Source organism: Ogataea haglerorum (genome assembly GCF_019207285.1).
Source record: "Ogataea haglerorum isolate 81-453-3 chromosome Unknown 81-453-3_NODE_1_length_915391_cov_96.871712, whole genome shotgun sequence".
In the NCBI taxonomy this organism is placed as follows: domain Eukaryota; kingdom Fungi; phylum Ascomycota; class Pichiomycetes; order Pichiales; family Pichiaceae; genus Ogataea; species Ogataea haglerorum.
Window position 1 is genome coordinate 60972 of NW_025065151.1, and position 23520 is coordinate 84491.

General features: G+C 56.9%; 10 protein-coding genes across 10 annotated transcripts; 5 read left to right on the forward strand and 5 right to left on the reverse strand.

The window, feature by feature from the left end:
- Positions 1 to 69: 69 nt before the first annotated feature.
- KL911_000029 (uncharacterized protein) lies at positions 70 to 2415 on the forward strand (the record flags this gene model as incomplete). The annotated part of the gene is made up of 1 exon (XM_043198019.1): positions 70 to 2415. The coding sequence occupies one exon, from the start codon at positions 70 to 72 to the stop codon at positions 2413 to 2415; it is 2346 nt and encodes a 781-aa protein (XP_043056722.1).
- Positions 2416 to 2532: 117 nt separating this feature from the next.
- Positions 2533 to 4250, reverse strand: KL911_000030 (uncharacterized protein; the record flags this gene model as incomplete). The annotated part of the gene is made up of 2 exons (XM_043198131.1): positions 2533 to 3912; positions 4206 to 4250. 2 exons carry the CDS (start codon positions 4248 to 4250, stop codon positions 2533 to 2535), a joined length of 1425 nt encoding a protein of 474 aa, XP_043056723.1.
- A 40-nt stretch (positions 4251 to 4290) lies between these two features.
- Positions 4291 to 6978, reverse strand: KL911_000031 (uncharacterized protein; the record flags this gene model as incomplete). The annotated part of the gene is made up of 1 exon (XM_043198242.1): positions 4291 to 6978. The coding sequence occupies one exon, from the start codon at positions 6976 to 6978 to the stop codon at positions 4291 to 4293; it is 2688 nt and encodes an 895-aa protein (XP_043056724.1).
- A 439-nt stretch (positions 6979 to 7417) lies between these two features.
- Positions 7418 to 15343, forward strand: KL911_000032 (uncharacterized protein; the record flags this gene model as incomplete). The annotated part of the gene is made up of 1 exon (XM_043198353.1): positions 7418 to 15343. The coding sequence occupies one exon, from the start codon at positions 7418 to 7420 to the stop codon at positions 15341 to 15343; it is 7926 nt and encodes a 2641-aa protein (XP_043056725.1).
- A 60-nt stretch (positions 15344 to 15403) lies between these two features.
- On the reverse strand, positions 15404 to 17689 carry KL911_000033 (uncharacterized protein; the record flags this gene model as incomplete). Its single annotated transcript, XM_043198464.1, has 1 exon — positions 15404 to 17689. One exon carries the CDS (start codon positions 17687 to 17689, stop codon positions 15404 to 15406), a length of 2286 nt encoding a protein of 761 aa, XP_043056726.1.
- Positions 17690 to 17788: 99 nt separating this feature from the next.
- Positions 17789 to 18827, forward strand: KL911_000034 (uncharacterized protein; the record flags this gene model as incomplete). Its single annotated transcript, XM_043198575.1, has 2 exons — positions 17789 to 17809; positions 18246 to 18827. 2 exons carry the CDS (start codon positions 17789 to 17791, stop codon positions 18825 to 18827), a joined length of 603 nt encoding a protein of 200 aa, XP_043056727.1.
- A 241-nt stretch (positions 18828 to 19068) lies between these two features.
- Positions 19069 to 19925, reverse strand: KL911_000035 (uncharacterized protein; the record flags this gene model as incomplete). Its single annotated transcript, XM_043198686.1, has 2 exons — positions 19069 to 19362; positions 19563 to 19925. The coding sequence occupies 2 exons, from the start codon at positions 19923 to 19925 to the stop codon at positions 19069 to 19071; spliced, it is 657 nt and encodes a 218-aa protein (XP_043056728.1).
- Positions 19926 to 19977: 52 nt separating this feature from the next.
- On the reverse strand, positions 19978 to 20769 carry KL911_000036 (uncharacterized protein; the record flags this gene model as incomplete). Its single annotated transcript, XM_043198797.1, has 1 exon — positions 19978 to 20769. One exon carries the CDS (start codon positions 20767 to 20769, stop codon positions 19978 to 19980), a length of 792 nt encoding a protein of 263 aa, XP_043056729.1.
- Positions 20770 to 20990: 221 nt separating this feature from the next.
- On the forward strand, positions 20991 to 22100 carry KL911_000037 (uncharacterized protein; the record flags this gene model as incomplete). The annotated part of the gene is made up of 1 exon (XM_043198908.1): positions 20991 to 22100. One exon carries the CDS (start codon positions 20991 to 20993, stop codon positions 22098 to 22100), a length of 1110 nt encoding a protein of 369 aa, XP_043056730.1.
- Positions 22101 to 22137: 37 nt separating this feature from the next.
- KL911_000038 (uncharacterized protein) lies at positions 22138 to 23457 on the forward strand (the record flags this gene model as incomplete). Its single annotated transcript, XM_043199019.1, has 1 exon — positions 22138 to 23457. The coding sequence occupies one exon, from the start codon at positions 22138 to 22140 to the stop codon at positions 23455 to 23457; it is 1320 nt and encodes a 439-aa protein (XP_043056731.1).
- Between the last annotated feature and the right edge of the window lie 63 nt (positions 23458 to 23520).

The window sequence follows — 23520 nt, forward strand, 5'->3', positions numbered from 1 at the left end:
GATCATTTTTTTCGCATTTTGTAGGAAATAAATATTTATCTCGATTTGCCTTCTACACGAATCACCTGGATGGCGCTTCAGTATCTTCAATCTTTAGAGGAGAATATTGTCAGTCCTCCGTCAAGCAGTACGCCTGTTTACAAGGATGACTGCATGTTCTCTTTCGAAACGCCGCTCGACAAGAATGGTCTTGATATCTGTATGCACTGTTTCCAGGCATTTTCGAGAGATGGACTTGATTACACCCACCAGCACGCGCAATTCTTCAGCCACTCGCTGTATCTAAATTACAGAAAGATTCCAAGGAAGCAGGCAGAACGGAACTCGGAACAGCCATTAAAGATGGTCAAATTGGAGATCAAAGAGCAAACAGAGGACGAGCTATTTGAAACCAAGACACAGATATATTGCGCCGAAATTGACCAGACTGTGGACTATCCTACTGAAGGGATTCCTTCCCAAATTGCCACTTGTGCCGCAGCCATTCTAAAAGCAACTTCTAGCGGTAAAAAGCAGGAGATCAAGGCATGGGAGCAGGAAATTGTCCCCTGTCAACACGCTTTTGACATTGAACAAAAGCCACTTGCGGAACTCGACACAAGCCAGTGCGCTCAGTGTGGATTGAAGGAAAACCTATGGATCTGTGTCACATGTGGGTCTATCGGCTGTGGTCGGGCGCAATTCGGCGGCGTTGCTGGAAACTCTCACGCATTGAAGCATCACGAGTCGTTTCCGGACCACCACATTGCAGTCAAGCTTGGGTCTCTGTCATTGAACTCTGCCGATTCCTATTGTTATACTTGTAACGATGAAGTCAAAGTTCCAGATCTTGTCAGGCTTCTTGCTACCTTTGGCATTGACATTTCTCAGACCATCAAAACAGAGAAAACACTTACAGAGCTGCAAATTGAGCAAAATATGAAATGGGATTTCAACATGTCTGACGAGAGCGGAGAAGTGCTCGCGCCGGTGTTTGGCAAGGGGCTCACAGGTATTAAGAATCTTGGGAACTCGTGCTATCTATCGTCTGTCTTGCAGGTGCTATTTTCCGTTCGCAACTTTTCGTCAGCATTTCATATAGAGGAGGGAATGCCGGTGGAAAAGATCCTTAACCCGGGAGACCCCTCCACAGACTTGGAAACCCAGCTATTCAAACTAGGAGACGGGTTGCTCTCTGGAAGATACTCAGTCCCCGATGAGCTGACGACCGAGAAAGTCAGATTCCAGCGTGGGATCAAGCCTCAGGGGTTCAAATCCTTGATTGGTGAGGGCCACCCCGAGTTCTGTACTATGCAACAGCAGGACGCATTTGAGTTCCTGCTCTATTTATTGGACAAAATTGAAACACAGAAATTGAATGGAGTCTCTGCAACCGGCCCCACCCAGGCCTTTGATTTTGTATCAGAGAATAAGATTAAATGTCAGGGATGTGGTGGCGTGAGACTCGCCAAAGAGCTTACCAACAACATTCGTCTGCCTGTGCAGGACAAGGTTTTACATGTTGGTGATGATGGGAAGAAGGTTTACAGCGAAGTGCGTTTGGAAGACTGTCTTTCGGAGCTGACTACGTCCGAAACGATTGAATACCAATGCCCAAAATGTCAAAGGCTCCAGCCTGCCTCCAAAAAACAAGGATTCACGTCGTTTCCTGAATATCTGATTGTATCTCCTCAAAGAATTAAACTTGAGAACTGGGTGCCTATAAAATTAGACGTCCCTATAAAATTTGAAGAGAAAATAGACCTCTCAAAGTTCAAATCATCCGATCTGCAAGCAGACGAAGAACTGCTCCCCGAAGATGACGCTTCCTCCTCGTTTTCTTTTAACCAGGATGCAATGAATGCTTTGTTGGCCATGGGCTTCTCTGAAAATAGGTGCAAGAGAGCCCTTTACACCACAGGAAACAGCGACGCAGAGACAGCAATGAACTGGCTGTTTCAGCACATGGAGGATCCAGACATCGACGATCCCTTTGAGCCTGCAACAGCATCCGCCCCAAAGGTTTCGGAGCAAGAGCTGGAATCGCTCATGTCTATGGGATTCAACGCAAAACTGGCAACCAAAGCGTTGGTGCTGAACAAAGGTAGCATCGAACAGGCGGTTGAGTGGTTATTCGCCAATCCTGACGACGATGGTGAAATCAGTCAGGAGGGCGCTGGTTCGCCGCAGAAGCGAATTGAAGAAATGGAGTCAAATGCTGCACGTAGCGCAAAGTACACTCTGAAGGGCGTCATCTGTCACAAGGGAGTCACAATTCACTCTGGCCACTATGTCGCCTTTCTGAAGAAACAGATCGAAGGTGAGGAGAAATGGGTGCTATTTAATGATGAGAAGGTCGTAATTCCGAATGAGAAGAGCATCAAGGAAATCGAGAAATCGGGCTACATTTACGTGTTTGAGAAGCTGGGGCTCTGAACTCGATCTGGAAAGCCTTTGAGAAGATCAAGCAAGTTGGCGTGTGGTAAGCGCTTCTCTTTTCAATAACCAATGTATAGAGTATAAGCAAATCGTTGATACAATGCAGTGAAGGTATTATTTTTTGAGCTCCTTCAATTTGACTTCTAACTTGGCAACCTTGCTCTTCAGCTCTACGTTCTGTTTCCTCAAAAGTCCAATCTCAATATCCTTTTCCTTTGACTTGCCGTAGCTTAGCATCTTGGCCATTTCCTCGTTCTCCTCGGTCAGCATCTGCATCTTAGTGATGACCTTGTGTGCGATCTCCTCCTCATCGTACCTCCCTGTTTTCGTGACGGATTGGTTCGGGTTCAATGCAACAGCAGTCAAAATGACTTCCAGTCTAAGCTTCGTCTCTTCCAGCTCCTCTTGCGCAGCTTGGAGCTTCTCTGTGAGCTTGGTGTATAACTGTTCGTGATTCTTTGGAATTTCGAATGTTCGCTTATTATCATCACTATCAGAGACTCTCAGGATCGTATTCAATCTCGCAACCTCCTCTTCCAGCTTCTTGATCATGGAATCTTTAAGCTCGAGCTGGATCTTGTGATCCTCGATCTCTGCAACAGACTCTGGAGTACCTGGCTTTTGTATCTGAGAGCCTCTCTGGTCTAATTGTATTTGCGATTGCATATTCATGTATCCAGAGGACTGATTGCCCGCAGGCGCTTTAGACGCAGAGTTGGCCGATTGATTAGAGTACGTGGGCCAAGACATATAGAAGTCGTTGCTGGAAGAATACGCAGGTCCTTTGTGAGTTTGTAGAGACTGAAGACTAGACGATGGGTTTGGAAGGTTCAATTGCATCAGCTGCATCGCCAATGCATCCATATCTGAGTTAGCCATTGATGTCGATGCAGCAAGGGGTATGTTTCCATTCGAGGTGTCGTACAATGGATTGAAGAGAGAGTCTGAACCTGAATAGTAATTGCCTTGCATCTTAGGCAAGTGGGATGAAGAGGCACTGGTATTAGCCGTCAGTTTGCCCGCAGACGCTGTAGCTGCGGTGCTGGACCATAAATCTCTGCTGGCCGCGGCGGTATTGTAATTATTCGTGGCAGAGGAAGAGTTAGTGGCAGAAGCCCAGGCGTATCCTGCATACTGGTTAGAAGAGTCCAGTCCGCTCAAAACTTGAGTGTTTGAGACCTGAGGCATTGAGATCCCAGCCGCATCGCCCAGGCTCGGAACCCTTGACACGGACGACGTCTGCGGCTGCCACCGAACGTGGGGGGACTGTGAGGTTGTGTCCAATGGGTTATTTCTGTACAGATCAAATTGCGTATCTGAGTTTGAAGACCTCATTGATTTGGAGGTATCAAAAGCAGGAGATAGCTCTAAATTATTTGGCTTGGAAGCGTTTTGGGAGCCTGAGAAGGACTCCGATCTCAGCACTCCGTCGCCAGAGACGGAAGTGCCAAAGTTCGACTCGGTGGTGTCTGCGGAATCAGATTTGTTCTGGGACTGCTGCAAGATCGAAAAGCTGTTAGTTCTGTCAGGAAGACCTCATCCCTGTTCAGCCCCTTTTTATATATCGACGCTGGCAAAGAGAGAATGTAGACGCGTGTTTAAAATCAACTTACGTAGTTTTCATAGCTCATGACGCTGTGCTTAGGAGGCGAACGTCCCGTGAGAGTAGTATTTAGTGATCAAGACTGAAGAAGCTGAAACAAATTCAAAGGTTTTTTTTCAGCGACCCTTTTTTCCCTCACTTGATACAATTTTTAACATATGAAAAATGCCAGGCAACCGTGCACCGAGTATTTCAATGAGCTGTGCTTGGTAGCATGGAAATGCGGCATCCAAATGTTAACTCAATGCAAGCGTCTGTCACAGTCTTGGTCACTTTTGCTTCTTTTTATGCAAGAAGCTAAGGTTCGTCAAGGAGCCGTTCTTCTTAGACATATTCAGATGGAAGCTCGACGCGGACCTGGATTTCACCAGTTCCGGGCGCTTCAGGGCGCCCACGGCCGCGTGGTTAGGCTCGTTCTGGCTGAAGGAGTGGTCTGCCGAGGAAGAGCCTGGCGTTCCGTGCGTGCTGAGGTGAAGATGGACGCCTTTTGGTTGGCTTATTCCAGGCGACGTAGACAGCAGCGGAGATGTTTGCCCAGATCCCATAGATGAGGTGTGTTGGTGGGCACTTCTAGGAGTGGAGAGGTTCGCCGTGGAGTGGTTTCTAGAAAGGCTGGGAGACGGAGGTTTGGACGAGGCCCTGCTTTTTGCCAGCTCCGAGGCCAGCAGCTTGTGGTCCTTGTGTCGGCCGAGATTCAGCAGAATCGACGACGAGGTGGTGCTTCTGGACAGCTTTGGATGGACCGGCAAGTGGTGGTGGTGCGCGTGGTTTCCCTGCGAGATGTGCACGTCGTTCAGGCGCGAGTCCAACTGGTCCAGATTGATGTACGAGCCGTACTCGGAAGGCTCGTACGCGGGCGTGAGATCGCCCACGGTGACGTCGGACTTGATGGCCGTTTCGTAGGAGGGCACCCGCGACAGCAGCTCGCCGTCCCATTTGATCTCCTCGGCGTGTTCGCCATCCAGGCCCGGAACACACTCGGTATACGAGTTTGCTCTAGAAAGATGCTGGACAGGCGACAGAATGCCCGGCGTCACGCGCTGGTCGTTGACAGCCACTCCAGGCGTGTCGGGCATCGGCTGGGCGGCGCCGCCCGAAAACGCTGGCCCGGCAATCGTGGTGTCTGTGTGTCCGGTAGGCGCGTTGTACGAGAAATAGTCTGTGCCCTCGTCGGTCAGGTTGAAAACGGCTCGTCCGCGGATCGCTGGCTGCTGCGACGCGTTCACCCTGTTGAGACTGGCAAGCAGCTGGTTGCTAAACCCGCCCTCCGTGGCCGTCATGTTGAACTCGCCGAGCTGGCTAGAGCCGGGCACCGGCTCCGGGCTGGTCTGGACGCCTGGGACGCCCTGGCTGGCGGCTTCGGTCTGGCCTCTGGGCGTGGACGGCTGCGAGAACTCCGGCGTATCTGCCGGCGAGTTCACGCCGCTCCAGAGCCTGTCGTAGACGTGGTTTTCGTAGTTTGGCGGCGCCATGAGCTCCTGGACGTTGAAATTGTACGCCGGCGCCGGCGCGGACGCAGAGAGGAAGCTGGAGCCCGGCGTGGACGCCGTGGAGCTGAGCAGGCCGAGGCCGTCGCTGCCAAACATGAGTTCGTCGCCCTTGTAGCGGATCGTCGCGTCCTCGACGTTGGCGGAGGCCAGGTCGTCGTCGAGATCGGGCAGGTTCTTGGCCTTTATCGGGACGAACGGGCTGATGAAGAGCGTTATGGGCAGCGTGGCACGGAGCTCGGACACGTGGCCGTCCGTGTTGATCAGCGAGACGACAAATCGCAGCTTGTGGATCACTCTCACGTAGTGCGAGATCGTACAGTCCTGGGTCACCTGGGCGAGCGACGACGGGATGGTCACGGAGGACCTGACTTCCCATTTGTCCTGGGCCAGCGACATCTCCTCGTTTCGGAAAAAAACCCCGTTCTCGTCCATCTCGGCCTCCGTCCAGACATTTTTTCCGTTCTGGTCGGTGACGACTTTCGGGATCGTCTTATTCAGCACCGTGCGCTCGCCAACGTGGCTGGCATACGTGGTGGAAAAACTGAAGTTCTCGTTGAGGCTGATTTTGATAGAGCCTAGTTGCAGGCCCTTCGCCAGCGGCACCATGGTCATGTCGATGGGACAGATGGACCCGATCGCTATGGCGCGCGCAGGAACGCTGATCGAGTAGTCGACCTTCTGCGGCCACGTGTTCTCCACGGCCACCGTCTCGGTGAGCTCGGGCGCGTCCGTGGTGAGCGTTCTCACGACGTGGATGTGTTTTCTTGTGACGATCGGGACGCTGAACCGGTGTCTTTCGATCGTCGACTGCAATCGGTACACGATGGAGCAGCCGGGCAGGCCCTCGACGGATTCCGGGATCGAGCCGTCCAGGATCGTCTGGAAGGGGAACTCATAGTTGCCCTGCTGCAGCACGACCGGCTCGTTCTTGCTTCCCGACGTGAAGGACAGAGAACTGAGGTTTGTGAGCGACTTGTTCTTGTTCAGGTTGGACGACGACCTGGACGAGTGCGCCATCATTTTCAGGGAACTCGACGACGAGTTGGTCGACCGCGTGAGCGTGCCGGTGGCAAACCCAGAACCGGAACTGACCATGTTGCCGTCGGAGGCGTGGCCGGTGAACGAGGAGCTGAGCGGCCGGCTGTTGTTGTTCAAGAACTCCTGCAGATTCAGCGGGTCCCAGTTGAACTCGAAAAGAACCTTCTGGTACTTGTACGGCCGCGTGTACGTGGTCTTGGCCGACTGGTATTTCTCCTCCCAATGGAACTTGAGACTGGCCCAGAGCTTGAGCTGCATTCTTTTGATGGTTATGGGCTCCACCACAGAGAGCGCAATCACGCCGGAGAGCAGGACAGATGGCGCGTCGTCCTCTGAGCCCTTCAGCACGACCACGTCTCTGTCTGTGGATCGCAGCCGGATATCAAACAGCGGAGTTGGTTTGGACCCCTTCTTTTGGTGTTTTCCCATGGCTGAGGTCAAGTGATGTAGAAAGGCAAGAGCAGAAAAATGCGCGTTATTCTGCGTGTTGAGTGAGATTTCCTAGGGCGTTTGGACTATGAGAGCTGGGATTTTCGCATCCACCCGAAGGAATACTGAAATAAACGATTTACACAATATATAGGTGCGGAAAAACTTTTATGCATTCACCTATGACAGCAATGAGGCAGACTGGCACCAGGGGACCAGAAAATCACCGAATGCCGCGAGGGCAAGACTGGCTGTCTCGCTGGTCTCCGGGCGCAGTCGGAGACTGCTCTGTCCTTCCCTGGCGGCCGTGCTCCCACAGCTCGTACGCCATCCAGACGCAACGCCTCTGTCTCTCTCGCTTATATAATCTTCCACCTTGTAGTTCTCTGCACTACTTCTGATTTTTCAAATTTTCACTAAAATTTCTAGATCCCTCGACATGCAAGCAGGTGATTTGGATTCCCAGCTGCTGCAGCTGAGACTATCGTCACTGAGTGCCCGTCGTGCGGCGGTCCGGCATATAGACGCCGTTTTGGACAGCCGTCTCGACGAGGCTCAATTGAGCAAGACATTCATTTCTCTGCTCAGACTGTACAATACCTTCCCCAACGACAAGCTGTTTGCGAAGCAGGTACAGGGCGTCTTTGCAAGATTGCTCGAGCAGGACGGAACCCTGATTTTTGCTCTGTTTGGAAAATTCGTTGGACAACTATCGGGCAAGCCTCTGGCCGTAGCTGACCTGGTGGTGCTGCTGGACTGGTGTGTCTTTTTCTCGGCCCAGAAACCGGCGAGCGCCGTTTTAACAGACTGTCTGCTCCCCAACGCGATCAGGCTCGTCGACGGCATAGCCACTGCGGAACACCACAAGAAACAGCGGTCTGGCAGGCTCGTTAGGGAAGCTCTCAAGGCTCTGGCCGAGATCGTCCGAACTCTAGATCGCTCGCAAATAGAGAGCTTCGTTGCGGGCATAGGCAAGCAGGGACTTTCTGCAAACGGCATCTTAGCATTTTTCGGCCAATTGGCAGCCATAGACACACGCATCGACGACTCCATAAAGAACCAGATAACCGTACACTTTTGCAAAGATATCCTTGCCACCAAGGTTTCGCTTGATGGCTACGCTTTGGACTCGTTTGGCAGGTTTGTAGGCCTGTTGACGCCGCGCGAGTTCGAGGAACACGTGCTTCCTGGCCTGGAAAAGGCTGCTCTGCGGAACTCGGAGCAGACGTTTTACACTGTTTGTCCGCGGATCTTCAACGCTGCCAGCGTCGACTTGGCGGAAAGCGTTGCCAAGAGCAAGTTCCTGGCGCAGCTTGTGTCTTCGCTCAAATCGTCCAATGCGCTCGTGAGACAGGGCGGATGCGAGTGTTTCAAGATAATATTTGCAGAAAGCAAGTCGGCGGGGGTGGACAGCCTGCTTGACGAGGTGTGCAAGCTGCTAAATAGCTCTACGACCAGCGCTGTGGACCAGAAGCTGCTGTGTGCTTCCATTCTGCGGACTGTTCCGCGGACAGAGAATACCAGTGCGAAAATCGAAGGCGTGCTGCTCCCGTTGATCAAAAAAGAGTCGAACGAGCAGGTGCTCAAGCTGTTTCTGGACGCCCTGTTTGCTTGCACCGACTCTGAAAAGGTTCTGGACGCCCTTGAGGCGGGCCTTGTGGACAAAAAGCAGAGGAAAGCGTGGACTCTTGCTCTTGGAAGCCAGGTGCAGAAAAACCCGGTTTTGGTCACCGACGCGGTGATCCCGTCGCTCGAGTCTTTGCTCGAGGAGTGCATATCTGCGCCGCTGCCGAGCGTCACCAACAGACTCATTGCCGGCGGCTATGCCGCGGTGGTAGTCCTCCACCATCTGGGAAAACTTGATCTACTGTCCAAGACGCTCCGCGATACTGAAAAACCGGCAATTGTCGCCAACTTCAAAGTGTACGGCAAACTGGCAACCGAGGAGGAGCAAGAATGGTTCGTGCGAGCCCTGGATGCGTTGGCCGACCAGGTTTTCGAGCCGCTAGTCGACTTTGGCTACGCGTGGCTGTACGTCCTGACCTCCACGGCTATAGCTGGACCTGTGAGACGGCTGGCGCTGGAGCTGCTGTCCAACAGCTGCCGCGCGAACCAGGAGTTTGTTGCCGGCTCTGTCATCGCGGCAATCCGCGACCTGCTCTCCAAAGACCGGTCCGGCCTGGCGGACCGAAAGCTGGACCTCAGAAAGTTATCTCCCGTCATCATGAAGATCACCAGCGACGGCAGCAGAGAAATCCTGGAGGCGCACCTGCTCGCCCTGCTACCGGCGATGTACCACGCCGAGCTGGAGAACGTGAGACTGGGCTGGCCGGGCGTGTGCTTGCACGCAAAAATCGACCCCGGGACCTTAATCTCTCAGAGCGTTGGCGTTGTGAGCACGTTGACGGAGCAGCTCGACAGCGGCTCGGCCGATTTCCGTGCCAGCGGCATGTACGACGCCGTAGTGCGCGCCCTTGCTGCCATCGCGTTCGTCGACAGCAGCAGCGTGGTGCCGCAGCTGAGCCGGCTGCTGGAAGCCGACTTGGACGTCTCGCGCGTTCCGGACATCGACGACACGAAGCTGGCCATCTGGCACGGCCAGGACGGCGTGCCCGTCGTGGACGTCCTGGAGAAGGGCCAGAAAAAGGCCCAGGTGAGCAAGAACTCGAAGGACTACGAGACGCTACAGTGGGAGGCGTCGGTGAGGCAGCAGGTGGCGGCCAAGAAGAGCGCTTCCGCTAGAAAACTCACCAGAGACGAGCAGGAGGCCGTCAACGCGCAGATACAGCGCGAGAGAGAGATCAGAGCAGCAATCGACAGACCGTACCGCCGGCTGTGTCGGGCGCTGCGTATCGTCTGCGCGCTCGCGGCAGACGCGGCCACCGTCGACAACGGCCGCGAAACGTGGTTCCCGACCGCCGTCGCCGGCGTCGTGGGCGTGCTGCACTCGCCGGACGCCATGCGGCTTGTCGGAGAGCTGGCGGTCACGTGCTTCCTCGGGCTGCCGGCTGCGCTGCCGTCTGGCGGGCTGACCGGCACGTCGACGCTCGAGTGGATCGGCGCAAGCACGCTGCGGCTGATGGGCATTGCGGTGCCGCCGCGCTACGCGTCGCCGCCGCTCACAGAGCTGATTTCGTCGCAACTGTTCAGTCTGAAAATGGCAGCCGACAAGACGCCGTTCGACGCGCTAACTCTCGTGTACGTCCTGCCGCTGCTGTCTAAAGTGATCGACAACGGAAAAAGACACCTCCTGGAGAACAAGCGCAGCAAAATCATCGTCAACACCGAGTTCCAGGACGAGGACCCGGAGGAAGAGCAGCTGGCGCTGGCGCTGGAGCTGGTGTCGTGCCACGCAGACGCGATCCAGGACCGGGCGATCCTGAGCGACCTGTTCTCGCTCATGACCGTGCCGTCGAAGGCGAAGGCGGCCAGGGACTGCTTCTACGCGCTCGCGCAGAACATGTCGGTCAGCCTCTCCGAGGAGGACCTGCGCGTGATTGTGGGTCACGTGATCTCGCCCGTGGCGTTTGTGCGGACGTGTGTGCTGGAGGCCCTGGACGAGGAGTTCGACCTGTCTGGATTTGGGTTTATTCCGGAGCTGTGGATCGCCGTGTTCGACAACGAGGCGGCGAACAGCGCCGTTGCAAGGACGATCTGGGACGAGAGCGGGTTCAGGGTGGACAGGCAGTCTGCTGCGCAGCTGGTGCCGTTTTTGGGCAACCCGGACGCGGGCATCCGGCTCAGCGTGGCCAGGGCGCTGGCGCAGGCCGTCGCGGACGCTGCGGCAGACGGCGACGACGACTTATTCTCCCAGACTCTCTCTACTCTCTTGGAGCTGTACCGCGCCAAAGAGAAGCCGCCTGCGCCGCAGCTGGACGAGTTTGGCCTGCCGATAAAGTCGGCCGCGGAGACGAAGGATGCGTGGGAGGAGCGCAGCGGCGTGGCGCTGGCGCTGAAGTATCTGGCGCCGCAGTTCACCGACACGCGCGAGGTGGAGCAGGTGTTCCGTTTTCTGATCGACGAGCGGGCTCTGGGCGACAAGAACGCTGCTGTGAGGCAGGAGATGCAGGACGCCGGGATGCGGATCATCGACGCGCACGGCGCCGCGCTGCTGGAGCCGCTGATCCCGGTTTTCGAGGCCGGGCTCGCGGCGAAAGACGAAGGCACGGCCACGCAGGACCGCATCAAGCAGAGCATTATTATTCTGTACGGCCACCTGGCGCGGCACCTGGACGCGAAGGACCCGCGGGTGATCGAGATCGTGTCGCGGCTGCTGCGTGCGCTCGACACGCCGTCGGAGGACGTGCAGTTTGCCGTGGCGGAGTGCATTGCGCCGCTGGTCTCTGCCACGCGGGCCAAGCTGTCTGGCTATTTTGACGAGCTGTTTGGCAAGCTGTTTGACGGGGCGTCGCTGGCGCAGCGCCGCGGCGCGGCGTACGGCATTGCCGGGCTGGTGAAAGGCGCCGGGCTGAAGTCTCTGGCGGACAACGACGTTATCCGGAACCTGGTGGACGCCGCGGACGACAAGAAAAACGCGCACAAACGCGAGGGCGTGTCGTTTGCGTTCGAGACGCTGTCGCAGTCGCTGGGCGCGCTGTTCGAGCCGTACGTGATCGAGATCCTGCCGATCGTGCTGCGCAGCCTGGGCGACCCGTCGCCAGAGGTGCGCGAGGCGACCGACTACGCCGCGCGCATGATCATGAAGAACACCACGAGCTACGGCATCAAGAAGCTGATTCCGCTCGTGACGGGCAACCTGGACGACCCCGCGTGGCGCACCAAGAAGGGCTCTGTCGAGCTGCTCGGCTCGATGGCGTATCTGGACCCGACACAGCTGGCTGCCAATCTGCCGACGATCGTCCCGCAGATCGTCGGTGTTCTGAACGACACGCACAAGGAGGTGCGCAAGGCGGCCGACCAGGCGCTCAAGCGGTTCGGCGAGGTCATCCGCAACCCGGAGATCCAGGAGCTCGTGCCGGTGCTGCTGAAGGCGATCGGCGACCCGACGCAGCACACAACAGAGGCGCTCGACGCGCTCATCCGGACGCAGTTCGTGCACTACATCGACGGCCCGTCGCTCGCGCTCATCATCCACGTGGTCCACCGCGGGATGCGCGACCGCTCGGCCACGACGAAGCGCAAGGCGTGCCAGATCGTGGGCAACATGGCGATCCTGGTCGACTCGAAGGACCTGGTGCCGTATCTTGCCGAGCTTGTTGCCGAGCTCGAGGACGCGATGGTCGACCCCGTGCCGCAGACGCGCGCGGTGGCGGCGCGCGCGCTTGGCTCGCTTGTCGAGAAGCTCGGCGAGGAGCGGTTCCCGGACCTGGTTCCGCGGCTGCTGGCGACGCTGCGCGACGAGAGCCGGACGGGCGACAAGATGGGCTCCGCGCAGGCGCTGGCGGAGGTCACGTGCGGCATCGGGCTGGGCAAGCTCGAGGAGCTGCTGCCGACGATTCTGGCTGGCTGCACGTCGCCGAAGCAGCACGTGCGTGCCGGCTTCATGCCGCTGCTGCTGTTTCTGCCCGTGTGTTTTGGCGCGCAGTTTGCGCCGTACCTCTCGCGCACCATTGCTCCGATCCTGGCCGGCCTGGCTGACAGCGACGAAGGCATTCGCGACACCGCCCTGCGCGCTGGCCGTCTGATAGTCAACAACTACGCCAACAAGGCCGTCGACCTGCTGCTGCCGGAGCTGGAACGCGGCCTTTCGGACGCCAACGCACGCATCCGGCTCTCGAGCGTCGAGCTCACGGGCGACCTGCTGTTCAAGATCAGCGGCATCAGCGGCAAGCAGGAGCTGTCGGAGGACCTTAGTGCGCTGTCTGTGACCGTGAACCGGGCGTTCAACGAGGTTCTGGGTGCCGAGAGACGCGACCGCGTGCTGGCGGCGCTGTTTATGTGCCGTTCCGACAACTCGGGGCCGGTGCGGATCGCTGCGGTCAACATCTGGAAGGCGCTTGTGGCCAACACGCCGCGCACGGTCAAGGAGATCCTGCCGACGCTCACACAGACGATCGTGCGCCGGCTCGCGTCGGCAGACGAGAACCAGCGCCACATCGCCGCCACGACGCTCGGCGACATGGTCAAGCGTGTGGGCGGCAACGCGCTCGCGCAGCTGCTGCCGACGCTCGACGCGTCGCTCTTTGCGTCCGACGCCGACGCCAAGCAGGGCATCTGCATCGCCGTGCGCGAGCTGATCCAGTCCTCCGCGCCGGCGACCGTCCTGGAGTACCGCGCGCCGCTCTTCAAGATCGTGCGCGAGACGCTTGTGGACGCCGACCCTGGCGTGCGCGAGGCCGCCGCACAGGCCTTCGACGTGCTCCAGGAGGCCGTTGGCAACGTCGCCGTCGACGAAATCATCCCGCAGCTGCTGGAGCTGCTGGACACAGAGGCCTCCGAAAGCGCGCTGGCGGCGCTGCAGGAGATCATGGTCACCAAGGCGGACGTGCTGTTCCCGATCCTGATCCCGTCGCTGCTGACGCCGCCCGTCAAGGCGCGCGCAATTGGCGCTCTCGCGCAGGTGGCCGGTCCGGCGCTGCACAGGAAGCTGTCGACGGTGGTGGCGGCGCTCGTCGACGCTGTGATCGCCGGCACAGGCGACACAGACGAGCTGCTTGCCGCGCTGCTGAAGACGCTGCTGTCCGTGACGACCGACGACGGGTGCCACCCGCTGTTCCAGCAGGTGCTTGCGCTCATGCGCCACGAGGACCAGCGCAAGACGCACGTGATCTACCGCGTGCTGCCGCAGTTCTTCGACAGCGTCGCCATCGACTACTCCGTGTACGTCGACGACCTCGTGACGCAGCTGATCCTGGCGCTCGACGACGCCGACCGCGACGTCGCCACGCACAGTTTCGAGGCGCTGACGGCGCTGGTGAAACGGCAGCCGCGCGAGACGCTCGAGCGGCTCGTGGCCACCGCGCACCGCACGCTGTCGCTGCTGCCCGATCGCGAGCTGTACGTTTTCGGGCTACCAAAGGGCCCCAACTGCGTGCTGCCGATCTTTTTGAACGGTCTGATGTACGGCACTGCGGAGCAGCGCGAGCTGGCTGCCGAAGGCATTGCCGGCGTCGTGGACCGCACGCCGGCAGACGCGCTGCGGCCATTTGTCACGGTGATTGTGGGCCCGCTGATCAGAGTGATTGGCGAGCGGTTCGGCGGCGAGGTGAAGAGCGCAATTTTGCTGGCGCTCAACAAGCTGTTTGCCAAGATCCCGCAGTTCCTGAGGCCGTTCATTCCGCAGCTGCAGCGCACATTTGTGAAGTCGCTGGGCGACACCTCGAACGAGCTGTTGCGCGCGCGGGCAGCGCGCGCCCTGGGCACGCTGATCGAGTACCAGCCCCGCGTAGACCCGCTTGTGGCAGAGTTGGTGGCGGGCGCGAAAAACGCCGTTGGTGCAGAAAACCGCGGCGTCAAGACGGCAATGCTGCGTGCTTTGCAGGAAGTGGTGCAGCGCGCGGGCAGCAAGATGAGCGACGCGTCGAAATCGAGTGTGTTGGCGCTCGTGGAGCACGAGATGGTGGGCGATCACGCTGGCGGCGACACCGCTGTGGCGTACGCGAAGCTGATCGGCGCGCTCTCGTCGACGATGTCAGGCGACGAGGCCGTGCGGATGTTGCGTGCGAAAGTGCTGGATATCGACTTGCGCGACGAGGAGGCCGCGCGGTTTGGCGTGCTCGCTGTCAATGCGTTCCTCAAAGACGCTCCTACGCAGATATTCGCTACCGGGCTGTTTGCCGAAGTGTGTCGTTTTGTCGCCGATGCATGTGCGTCGCCGCTGGCAGATGTGTCGGAGAACGGGGTGCTGGCGTGCGGCAAGCTGATGCTGCAGTTGCCCGACGACTACGAGCTCGCGGAAGAGGACGAGACGGCATTTGGCGTCCTGGTTCGCCAGCTCTGCGTCTGCATGAACTCGCCGCCGTCGAATTCGAAAGACGCCAGACGGCTCGCGCTCGTGGTGTTGCGCACGGTGTGCCGGTTCAAGTACGACCGGTGTGTGCGGCCATTTGTGGACGTTATTGCGCCGTGCGTGTTTCTGTCTGTGCGGGACCCGCTGATCCCGATCAAGCTGGCGGCGGAAAAGGCCTTTTTGGCCGTGTTCCAGCTCGTGGAGGACGAGAAGATGGAGTATTTCAACGAATGGGCGCAGGCTAAGAATGCGACACCCACACTGCAGACGGCAAGCGGACAGACGCTGCAGCTGCGGTCAATTACAGAGTACACCAAGCGTGTCGGGTTCCGGCTCGCGAGCGTCGAGAGAGAACGCCTGGCGGCCGGCGGCGACAAAGAAGCCATGTTTTCCGACCAGTTCGAGGACGAGCGCGAAATCTGGGCCGTCGGGGGTGTGGAGTTGCAAAAAGAATGAAGGATGCATTATCTACAGATATATTCTCAACGTCCTGTTTATCATGCCTAATGTTCGTAGTTATGTCTTTGCCTCCAATAGCCGTGTCTCGATACCGGCCAGCAGGTCCTGGTCGATCTCCTCGAACGGCAGGTTGCAGATGCTGGCAATCAGCTTGCGGTACAGGTAGAGCTTGGCCTGCATGCGGCGCTCCTCGAGCGCGGCCGCGTTGCCGTCGTCGGAGTCGGGCACGCCGCTCAGCGACGCCGTAATCGAGCCGATCAGATTGCGCCGCTCGATCTGCAACGACGTCAGCTGCACGGCCAGCCCGACGCGTTTTGCCGCCGTGCCCTGCTCCGCAGCGCTGCTGATCTGCGTCTCCTCCTGGTGCACCAGCTTCGCCAGCTCCAGCGCCTGCGACCGCTCGTACATGTTGACCAGCTGCTCGTGTTTCTCGTGCAGCTGTTGCTCGTACTTGTCCAGGAGCCTGTGCACGGTGTGCGGGTCGAACGCGGCGCTTTCCAGCACGCGGCGGTCGTCGTCGTCCGCGTCCCGCAGCAGCTGCTCCATCAGCTGGTCTGTCCTGGCGCCCAGCTGCTGCACCTCGCTCTCCATCTGCCGGATCGTCTCGAGATTGTGCGCCAGCTCCTCCTCCTTCGAGCCCAGCTCGTCCTTGACGCTCTCGTGTAGGCTCTGCATGAGCGACGCCAGCCGGCTCTCAAAAAGCCGCAGACTGTCGGCAAAGGAGCCGGGCGACCGCGGCGTCTCGAGCTTGAGCAGCTGCGCGGCGTCGTCCTTGCCCACAACACTGCTGTTGGTGATGGTGCTGTTGTCCTCAAAGACGTTCTCCTTGTTGTCGTCCTCGGCGGCAAACCGCGTGGGCGTGTGGAACTTGGCCGGCTCCGCGCCCGCGTAGCGGTCCAGCCGCAGCTCCTGCACGACCGCAGGCGGGATGTTGTGCAGCCCGACCTGGTCCACGTCGGCGCCCAGCCTGATCAGCTTGGCGATGAACTGCGGCTCGCCGGCCTTGACCGCGAGCCGTAGAGCCGCGTCGCCGTTCTTGTCGCAGTGGTTGATCAGGATCTTGAGCAGGTCCCTGTCGGCCTTATTGCCCGCAGACACCCGCTCGGCCTCGCTCTGCTGGAACTCGATGAACCGCACGATCTCGTCGAAGTAGTAGCTCAGGCAGTTGACCTTGTTCGGGTTCGCCGTCAGCTCCATGATGTAGTGCAGGGGCGTGCGGCCCTGCGCGTCGGGCACAATCAGACACTGTCGCAGCAGCTGCAAAATAATGCCAAAGTTCTTCAGGTCGTACGAGTTGGTGAAGTGGATCAGCTTCGACAGACTGTTCATGCCCGCGCCGTTGAGAATCAGCGGGTTCGCGTTCTTCTCGATCAGCACCTGGATCACCGGGTGCGACGCCAGCGCAGACGCCCAGTGCAGCGGCGTGTGTCCCTCGTCGTCGATCGCCTTGTTGATGTCGAAGTCGCGCGGCGGGTTGAGGATGAAGTCCGGGATCGGCTCGTCGTCGTTGCCGAAGAAGCTCAGCAGCTTCTCCGTGTAGTAGTCGAACTCCTCGTTCTCGAGCTCGTGGTGCTCCGGCGGCGTGCCCACGTTGTACTGGTGGTGCGCAAACGAGTCCATGGCGAGCTCGCCGGGGTGCTTCAGCTCGGACTCGAACCCGCTCGACGTGGACGTGTCGGAGCTCGTCCTGTTCAGCCGCAGCTCGTCCTGCGACCCGTCTGTCGTCGACAGCGACCCGAAGTTGTTGTAGTTGTGCGAGAACCGCTGCATCTGCGGCTGCTGCATCACCACCTGCTGCTGCGGCAGCTGCGACACGCCGGCGTACGCCGGCGCCGCGTAGTAGGCGGGCATTTTCATCGAGTACTGGTGCTGCGCCGAAAAGGCGTACTGCGCCGTGTTCACCGGCACCATCTGCGGCGCGTGGTACGTGTGCACGCTGCCAAACGTCGGCGGCGCGTGCGCCTGCGCAAACGCAGACGCCTTCTTGTTCGGCTTGTGCCCCGCTTCGCCGTCGAGCTTGCTCTTGCGCTTTCGCGCCTCGCCGCCGGGCCCCTGCACGGCCAGCGGCTTTGTCTTGGTGCGCTTTTCCAGCGGCGCATCCTTCTCCCTGTCGTAGTACAGCACTTTGGAGTTTTCGGTAGGAATCTTGTGTGCCTGGGCCAGTTCTCGTGCAAAGTCCAACGGCACCCAGGTGCCCTGGAATCGGCCGTAGCCGCCCTGGATCTTTTGGTGCTTGAACTGGTGCACCTCTTTCTCCAGAAGCCGCGTTCTCTGCGCCTTGCCAAACCCCGCAATCTTGAGGATCTGGGTAGCGTTCACCCAGTCGTCCTCGCACCGGCGCATCAGCGGAATGCCATTCACCGTGCTTTCAATAACGTCAACCTGACGAGGTTAGCAAATGCCAAAGGTCGCTGGACCATACTTACCTGTGAGTACGTCGCAATGTACAAATCTGCCATTGCGGTATGCAGACAATTATTTGTCCCCTGTGGTGGTGTGTTCAGCTAGCGACCTGAGAAAAACAAAGATGAAACTTATTTCTGTGGGGTCTGCGCGCTGTGAAATTCGGAAGGCGCTGGTGTACCTTGCCTCTGTGTTTGGTTGAGTATAATAGGAGGGCTTGTCCACCTAGAAAACAGTTTTCAGTCTGATCCAATCTGGCAGCTTTTTTCGGACCGGCCACACGACGCCTGCCGCATTCGGAAAATTAGTTGCACGTTTGGCGACTTCGCGTGGTGTGCACGTGACACTCTGCACGTGTGCACACGTCCGCGGCAGTGGGCACGCCCGCTGGGCCAGCAGCCTTGACGTTTGTCCTGCTCGCTAACCGCCTGGCCTCTCCCCCGCTGGAAACTCCCCGGGGCCTGACGCGTACCGTGACCTTATAAATATTCCAGAGTCGCGGTGCACGGATGTGGAACGGCGACCGGTGCCATGTTTGGCGCGGTGCGGACCACCAGGCCGTGGGCGAGCCGCAACCAACGTGATATTGCTGCAGAGCGAGCTCTGTTCTGGGGGCGGGTCGAAAGGCGGGCGATTTGCCGAGCTCCGGCTCAGATTCACTATTCTTTCCGCGCAAGCAACCCCAGATCCTCATATTACCTCAGCGATTATCACATCGATCAGGACAGAAATTAGTGCCGGAGGCCAAAATTCATGGTTTGATCGATTTTCCTCACATCCAACATCCGCACTCCTAGACTTCAGTTTCAAATACAGTTTTGCTCGATCCTTCTGCGCCAGTTTGAGTAATGACCCAGACCTCAAGAAACGACGAGCCGGAGAGCAAGACAGAGCCCCTAGAGTCGGACCCCCTCATGTCGAGAAACTCCTCTGTCCTCACACTGACCACGCCCCAGCTGTACTCGATCTACGGTGGCGGCGAAAATCTGATAGATGCCCAAGACGCAGAAGCTTCGAACGATATTTACGAGAACCTCAAGGAGAACATTCAGAAGCGGAGTCCAGACGACATTCCTAATCTGCCGCCTCGGTCCAGCCCGCAAAGGTCGGCCATCGGCCTGCTCACCGGGATCGTTGGCAAGAGTTTGGTTCTATGTGTGCTGGGCAATCTTTTCATCAAGCTGATCGAGCAGCTGTACAAACTAAACCCGGCTCTCCCCAATCTTGCGGATTTTCGTTTGATCTACATGGTGCGAGACAACGTCAGCCTGCCTTTGAGCCCTGTCCAGATGGAAGTACTCAACAATTCGCTAATGGGCCTACTGTTTGGCTCCGTCCGGCCGCTTTCGGAGCTCATCTTCACTTGGAACGGCCAGAAACGGTCTTTCCCAGAAACGGCTGCGCTTCTCAGGTTCACTGTTGCACTGATAGGGTTTTCGTACGGACTGAGAAAGGTGGAGTGGGAGTCGAAGCTCGAGGCGTCGCTCGTCTTCCTGGGCATCTGCGCGCTGCTGTGGATCGTGATGGACTCGTCTATCGGCGGCCTGCTGTCCTCGTTCGTCGTTTCTCTGGGGGCTATCGCCGCGTATACCTACTTCACGTTCCAGCAGAACCTGGTGAGCGTGTTCAGCGATCCAGACGTCCTGGCCGATCTCCTCTGGAACGGGTCTTTCCTGTTCATCTCGTTAGTTATATTTGGCCGAATCAGCAAGAGACTAATTGGCTAGGCAACTAATTATAGGTTTACAGTTAAATAGCATAAACTCGTGCTTATGTCACTAAAGAACCTCTTCTTCAGCTATTCATCCTCCACCGCCTCCTCGGACACGTCCTTCCGCTCGTTCTCCAGATTCGACTTGTGCTGGTTGGCACTCAGAAGCCCCGTCGCGCTTACCCCAGAAATCGAGTTCCTGTTGATTCTCGCAACGTTCTCGATATTTGGCAGTTTTAGCGGGTTTATCGACCCAACCTGCTCCTTGTGTCCCGTGGCTTTCGACATGGCGTAGTCTCCGCTGTCGAAGAACTTCCTGTCCTTCAGCTTACTTTGCAGCACCTCCGACTTCTTCGGCAAACGGCCGTACAACTTGTACAGTTTCTGTTCCTGCGGCGTCAATTTCGCTGTCTCCTCTGTCTGTGGGCGCTCGTATAGCGGGTCGTTTGGCGATAGATTCGACATTGGGGCTCACGTACGCTTTGCCTCCTGCGCTTCGATAAGCAATTACGGAAAATTATCCAACTTGTGCGTTGGTTTTTTCTCGCCTTGCCTGTTTCTGGTGCAAGGGTGTTTTGCTCCGGCCCTGCGAGGCCACGATGCTGGCCGCAGCGAGCGTGACGGGCTGGAGGTGTGCGCTGAATTGCAGGTCTTTCTGGTGGACCTCGCCGATCGTGCAGTGCAGAAGGTCCGGGCTGTACGGAATGTTATTGTCGCCGTCTCTGTTGCCGGGAACGTGGTCGTTTATGAGCTCCACCGTGCTTCTCAGGCTATTGCGTGTTTCCTGGTCCACCATCAGCGCCACAAACTGCTTGGAGCGGTCTAGGCTGGGGAGTAGTCTGATTTCGCCCGAAAACCCAACCTTGAGCGGAGTCTTCAACGGCAGCTTTTCCTCTAGCAGGGAGATGAACTCTCTTAGTTTCTCGTCGTTTTCAAACGTCAGATTGTACGACAGCGAAATATGGAGACTTCTGGCAGCTTCTGTGAGCTCGTCAAACAGGGTTTCCTGTAAAGTGGCCGACTCGTCGAGCACGCACTGCCGGCACAGTTCGTTCCAGAACTTTTGGACCAGCGAATGCAGAAGCGCGTGCTGCTCACCGGACAAGGGTATATGCAGAGAGATGTGCGACGTTCTCCTGGTGGGCGTCCCCTTGCGTCTGAAGACGGGCGTTTCCGCGTACTTGAGAAGAAAGCTCTCTGGCGGAGGTTTGAGGGGTTCCTGAGGATCGCTCTCCGAGTCTGACGAGTACTGCAGGTCCATGGAAAAAGGCGATCTCGAAATATATTTTGCATAAATTAATTTGGCCATCTTGTGGCAGTCATGGGGGCAAGCAAATGAACAGCCCTGTTTCTCGAGAAGATATGTTTCAAGGACGCCGCATACCCAATTGCGCCTCGTCTCCCCGTCCAGCTCCACACAGAACAGACTTCGTCGCTTCTGCTCCCTGTTTATTACGTAACGTCCGTGTTGTTAATTTCCCAAATGGAGCATGTTGTAAATAAATTGAAAATTCCACTGGCACTTCCACCATGGAGCCGAATAGCGCTTACGAGACCCCCCTTCGCCGGACCGAGCCTGTATCACCAACAGCCTCTGGCTCTAGGCTGCGCAACTTGTTCCACAACAACCAGCTGAACTCAGAAACACCCATTAAACGGAACCGGTTTTTGAATCTGAGCCCTCTCAAGAAGCGAGATCGCGGCTTGTTCAAAGTTCTGAGCCCTACAAAAGCCAGCTCCGAGCAGCAGGAGAACTACAAGCCTCTGCAGGACAATGAGCTCGAAAGCACAATCGACTTCACCGGAGAGCTCTCCAGTTTGCTGACGAGCGACGACTCACAGAACCTCACCAGAAACAGCACGATAATCGGACGGCGCAGAGAAGAAGAGCGCATACGCGCGTCCCAGCGAGAGCACGGGTACTTTACCGAGGAAATTCCCAATCTGTCGCACAGCAGCAGCTTGCTCGCTCTGAGGTCGGTGATCGAGCTCGTCGGTTCGTCGCAGGACGATTTCACGATATACACAGACGACTATCCAAGCAATGAGGACGGCGACGCGGAGGATGAGACCAGTAGCGTGGCAGAGCAGCAGCAGCAGCCAGAAAGCCTGCGACCCCTCCAGGTCGGCGATCCTCCTTTTCGGAGTAGCTCCTCGTACCAGTTCAGAAAAGTCACACCCGGCACCCAGCATTACTTGCTGACCAGAGAGGAGTCTGTGTTGTTCAAGAGCAGAAAATACGGCCCTGTTACGCCGAAAAAGGTGTATTTGAAGAACCACGAGGCGAAGAGAAACTTCAGCTCTGGAGAGTCGCAGAAAAATCTTCTCAAATCGGAATCCGTCGCCCCAGACTCGGGCATGTTCCAGCAAGAGGAAGGGAACGAGTCTGGGGACCTTGAAAAATTCTCCTACCGCAGAGCCTGGACCGGCCACAGCTGCCCGAGGAGTACGGCCCTATTTTTCGTTTTCGCTTCGTTTGTCGTGCCACCATTCTGGCTGCTCATCTGCGTCGGCTACTTGGACAAGACCTTTGGCCGGGTGCCGCTAGAGTACAAAGTAGCCAGCGGTGTGTTGGCGCTGACGGCATTGGCCGGTTGCGCGATTGGGATCGGCCTGGGATTCTATTATAGTGTAAATTGACGATCGTAAATGATTTGGCTGTGCACTTTTTTTTACAATGCTAAAAGTGACCTCCGCCGGACGAGTAACCAGACTCAACTGCACGTTGCGGGGCCACAAGGACGCAATTTCCGGATTGCAGGTGTTTTACGTGCCATCCTCTTTGGCAGCACGCTCGGAAGAACATGAAATACAGCTCCTGAGTCCTACCCTCGTGAGTAGCGATGAGTCGGGCTGGATATACTGGTGGGACCTAACTTCACGAAGGCCGCTTGGTGTTTGGAAAGCTCACGATGGAAACGTTTTGACTATCAAGCAACTGGGGCTGACCTGGGATCGAGGCGCACCGGTATTCGATGACGCATGGTTTGGGAAGTTACTTTCGCATGGCAAAGACGGAGAACTGAAAATATGGGATATATTCGAGTTTTCGCTAGATGCGACGCATACATTTAAACCGGCGAGCGTATTGAGTCGGCGGATATACACAGAAGGCGGACGCGCTGCTCAATGGCCCACTCCTCCCGTGGCATTTCAGATGCCTATTAATGTGATGAATTTTTCGAACGTGGATATCCGAAACGGCATTCTACTGGCCCCAGGGACCCAAGACTCCGCTAAACTGGACATCTATTGCATAGATGCTGAGGACAAAGCCCTCAAAAGACTTTGCAAAGCCGTTGACCCTCTGGAAATTGCAGAGAAAAATGATATGGACCTCAATGTTCAGGTTCCTCCTGAGAATTCGAGCAGGGGGCTGGGCATTGTCATGAAACTGGTCTGGCTCGGCGACGAAAAATTCGCGGTTGGTTTTGAAAGCGGCCATGTGGTCACTTTTGCACTTAAGGACGATGAAGTCGATATCCTAGACTTCGACTCGCAACACTATCCCAATCCCATATTGGCTCTTCATTATGACCACTACAACGACAAACTCATCAGCACATCCTCAGCCGACAAAATTGTGATCCACTCCCAAGACGAGCACAGAACTTTTAAGCTCAAGCACAAGGGCGTTGCAGACGTTAAGACCATGGAAAATATGGTCGGAATGGTGACATGGGATGGCTATTCGAGATTTTACAGTTATGACAACGACTCCATCCTGAAATTTCAGTTCAAGCTTCATAAAGTGGTGCCGTCCATAGCGGCTACCAACAGTACCGTTGATATTGCCGAAAATGTGGGGGATTTGCAACAGCGGGCGTCTGTGCTTGCTTTCAGCCATAATCAGGCCTTTTCCCGCTCAACGCTGGTTCATACGAACGGTATGGGGAAGAACATTGTCCGCAGGAGGGACGAGATGAATCTGGTGAGCAAATTTCTGTTCATCGGCTATAAGGATGGGAGGATAGCTATATACACGATTAATGAGTGATCTGCGAAATTCTCACGTGCTCAATACATCTTTCTACGAGAAAATAATTCTCGAATCAGGCAA